General features: G+C 60.4%; 1 protein-coding gene across 1 annotated transcript; it reads left to right on the top strand.

Annotated features, from left to right (window-relative positions):
* The first annotated feature begins 339 nt into the window (after positions 1-339).
* Positions 340-2,561, top strand: LSM1 (LSM1 homolog, mRNA degradation associated). The gene is made up of 3 exons (XM_009280370.1): positions 340-481; positions 691-806; positions 2,044-2,561. Exons 1-3 carry the CDS (start codon positions 340-342, stop codon positions 2,212-2,214), a joined length of 429 nt encoding a protein of 142 aa, XP_009278645.1. The 3' UTR covers positions 2,215-2,561.
* The last annotated feature ends 1,158 nt before the right edge of the window (positions 2,562-3,719 follow it).

Below are 3,719 nucleotides of genomic sequence, written 5' to 3'. Positions count from 1 at the left end.
CCCCGTGCCGGTCCTGAGCAGGAGCGCGCATTTCCTTGGCTAAAAACAACATGAGTTTTAAAAGAAATCAGTCTAGTTGTGCGTAGAGTGACGTGACCGCAGGTCGCGTTTTTAGAGCGTGTTTGTGTTGTGGATTAAGCACCCGCCTGCATGTCCCCCCAGACTTGGTGCTTCACGGAGACTTCTCCCAGAGCTGGGTGCTTTCCCCGCTCCTGGTTGCGTCCAGCATTGATGCTCTGGCATCCCTTTTTGGGCAGAAATAGCCTGAGTCATGTGCAGGTGATGTTTGTGCTCACGACCAAGTGCCTTGGTCCTTGCCCAGAACCTGCAGCACCGACGATGCCGTTGTCTTCTCTGCTGTCGTCGGCACGTGGTGCTTGGGTGGGCTCGGGCCCCGGTAGTCAGAGCTCGCTGCCCTGCCTGCGGGAGCCGGAGGGCAGAGGCTGCCTCATGGCGCGGGAGCTGCCCCGCTGCTCCCGAGGTGCCGCATCCATCGCTGCAGCCGCTGTGTTTCAGCCGGGGAAACGGTTGATGCCTTCGGTGATCTGGCTCAGAGAACCCGCCGAGAGGTGTGAAAGCACCGGTGCTGTCGCTGCTCTGGGTTTTCTGCCTGGCTGGGATGAGACACTCTTTATAGCTAGAAAACACAGCCAAATATGGATTATTTTCTCTCTCTCTTGATCGCTGCAGCAAACTTGGTGTTGCACCAGACTGTGGAGCGCATCCATGTGGGCAAGAAGTATGGGGACATCCCTCGAGGCATCTTTGTTGTGAGAGGCGAGAACGTTGTTCTGCTGGGGGAAATAGTAAGTAAGCGGCTCCTTCTGCCTGCTCTCTGCCTGCTCTCTGCCGGCCCGGGGCAGCGGCTCCGCTGTGGTCTGGGACTGAGCTGGTGGTGTTTGCGGTGACGTGACTCCAAGCAGCACTGCCGAGGCGGACGCTGGAGCTGGGTGTCCATCTGCCTGCTGTGAAATACGGTCACTGTCCCGTTGGGGGGGCTGAAATTTGAGCCCCCTCCCGGGGCTGGTTCAGGCTGAACCATCATGAAAATGCCCCGTGTATCCGAGAGCGGGGGGCAGAGGTGCCGTCCCGCAGCTGCAGCTCCTCTGGGATGACGTGAGTGGTAAAGAGCAGCATGTGGAGGGAGATGTGGGGAAGCCCTGGCCTGTGTGTGGCATTGCTAGAGGGTGTCATTAGTGGCTGCCTGTGGGGCTGTCACCTCCCTGCTGGCTTGGCACCAGGGGACACCATCTGGGATGGGCTCGGGAGGAGTCGAGCGCCGTCTCACTCCCTGTTTGCTTCAGCCCTTTGGGCTGAGCTCAGCCCGGCTGCTCCCCGGGAGCCCCCTCCCATGGACAGCTGTCCCTGCTGTCCCTGGCTGTCCTGGGGGTCCCTGCCCGCATCCCCACCCATCGTGCACCTCTGTTTTGCATCGCCTCCGCCTTTTGGCGGGAGTCGTGGAAGATGCGTGGGCACTGCGGTCCATGGGCCCTCGCCTGGAGGAGACTGTCCTGCACACACAAATCTGTGACCGTGACCCAGGGGGAACCTGAGCATTTACAAGGCCAAATCCCCGGGCTGCCTTCGAGCTGGTAAGCCCAGAGCTTGGGAGGCAGACCCTGCCGCAGGTCGGCTGCTCACCTCAGGAACTGTCTTGCTCCAGCAACTTTGGCAAGAGCGATGGAGCACATCGTCCGTGGCGCAGCGGTGCCCGCTCTCCCTGGGAGCACAGAGCCTGGCCAGGCACTTGTAGGAAGCGCTCGGACGTCACCGAAGCCCAAAGCACGTGAGAGGGGTGTGTGTCAGTATCCCAGTGGAGACACGAGTGCAGATCCACCCCAGACCTTCGGTGTCCCCGCTGGCTTTTGGCCCCTCCAGACCGGCGCTGCCCTGGCTGGTGAAATGAGCTCGGCAGAGGCGACGTCGGCCCGGCCCTGAGCTGCCCCGCGGGCAGAGCGGTGCCCGGAGCATCCCCTGAGCAGAGCTGCATGTCTCAGCTGCGGCGGCTGCCTTGCGGTGCTAAACGGGCTGTTTCTCTTGCAGGACCTGGAGAAGGAGAGCGACACACCTCTGCAGCAGGTCTCCATCGAGGAGATCCTGGAGGAGCAGCGGGTGGAGCAGCAAGCCAAGCAGGAGTCGGAGAAGCTGAAAGTGCAGGCGCTGAAGGAGCGGGGCCTCTCCGTCCCGCGGGCGGACACCTTGGACGAGTACTAGATGTGCTGCCCCTCGGACCTTTCCTCCGCGGCAGAGTGAGGGGTGCTCCGTGATCCGCCCACGTGTGGGCAGATCTCTTTGGAAAGGCAGTTTTTATTTTCAGATTGTTTTCTGTGGCACAGATAACTGTAAAAAAAAAAAAAAATCATGCCTTTAGTTTCTCCTTGCGGAGAAGGAGGAGAGAAGGCGTTCGGCTGCCCTTCGAGGTGGCCAGGCGCGCTGGGGAGCGTGAGCGTTTGTGTTCAGGAGGCAAATCACTTGGTCCTTTGGGTTTGTTTGCTTTTTCCTCCTCACATGACTCTGGGTGAGAGTTTTCCTTGATGTGTAAATAAATCCTTGATCTCAACAACGATGGTTTTGCCTGTGTTCAGGTCTTGACGCTTTCCCCTCTCTCAGGATGACCACCCTCGTGCCAACTCTTGTCCCCACCAGGCACTGCGTTAGGGGGGAATGGGACCCTCGGTCCTGCCTCTGGGTGGTCTTGCTCCAAGGAAAAGCTTAAAGATGTGGCGCGATCCCTCCCTCCGGGACGGGGAGCAGAACCTGGGTACCCCCCACACCCCGACAAGGGCCGCCGGCTCCCCCCAGCCAGGCTGTGGCTGCTCCCCTGCAGCTGAGCCCACTAATTACCTGCTGATGAAGAGCTGCCGCAGCTGGGCTGGCCCTGCCACACCTGGGGCACCGGCTGCACCTGGGGCACCAGCAGCCCCTCTGCCTCCGGCAGCGCCTCCTCGCCTCGGTGCTTTGGAGGAGCTGGTGCGGCTGTGACAGGTAGGAGAGTCCTTCGTGTCGAGCTTGTCCCGATGCTGTTCGGGGCGTTCGGTGATGGCGTCGGGCAGGGGCCTTCCTGCGCTGCGGCGGTGGCAGTAAGCGGCGGAGGCAGCGGTTGGTTTTGGGTTGGCTTTGGGCAGCTGCCAGGCTGTGGGAGCCTCCTGCGTGCAGGCAGGAAAGGGCAAACCTCGGCGGCGAGCGGAGCGGGCTTCCCCTACGAAACCTCTTTCGGTTCATTTCCCCGCGAAGTCAAGCGCTCTCTCGGGGAAGTGCCTGTGCCGTGGGGGGAGCCCGAGGGGGTCCCCGCGAGTGGGTTTTCTCTTCCAAAGTGGCTCATTTCTTTGCAGGACAAGCCCTGCTCCGCTCACCGGTGCATGCACCGGGCTCAAACAGGTCTGACTGCAGCCCTCCTGGAACGCAAACAGCCAACATAGGCAGGGCTGGCCCCCCTCGCCGGCTGGGCAGCCCAGAAAGGCGTTTCCCTGCACCCTGCGGTGTGGGCTTCTCGCTTTTGGGGAGAAAAACGCATCTTCCCTGTTGTGTTCACTCGTGTAGGCTTGAGTGGGATGTTGTGAGTTTGGTGGTAAAAAAGGCGTAAACAAGGAAATGCAATTTCTTGCTTTAACAAAAACAAACAAAAAAAGGCTTTATGGGGACGGTGGTGGCTCCTGCAGCTGGAAAATCTCCACCGGGAGGAAACGGCTTTTTTGGTTTTGTTGTTCTGCCGCTCCTGT

The sequence above is a fragment of the Aptenodytes forsteri genome, unplaced genomic scaffold, assembly GCF_000699145.1.
Source record: "Aptenodytes forsteri isolate BGI_AS27 unplaced genomic scaffold, ASM69914v1 Scaffold298, whole genome shotgun sequence".
In the NCBI taxonomy this organism is placed as follows: domain Eukaryota; kingdom Metazoa; phylum Chordata; class Aves; order Sphenisciformes; family Spheniscidae; genus Aptenodytes; species Aptenodytes forsteri.
This window is presented reverse-complemented; position numbering and strand designations above follow the sequence as displayed.

Coding starts and splice junctions, on each gene's coding strand:
- LSM1 (XM_009280370.1), top strand. CDS start 340: ATGCCGTTGTCTTCTCTGCTGTCGTCGGCACGTGGTGCTTGGGTGGGC. Junction 482..690: donor GCTGCCCCGCTGCTCCCGAG/GTGCCGCATCCA, acceptor TGATCGCTGCAG/CAAACTTGGTGTTGCACCAG. Junction 807..2,043: donor TTGTTCTGCTGGGGGAAATA/GTAAGTAAGCGG, acceptor TTTCTCTTGCAG/GACCTGGAGAAGGAGAGCGA.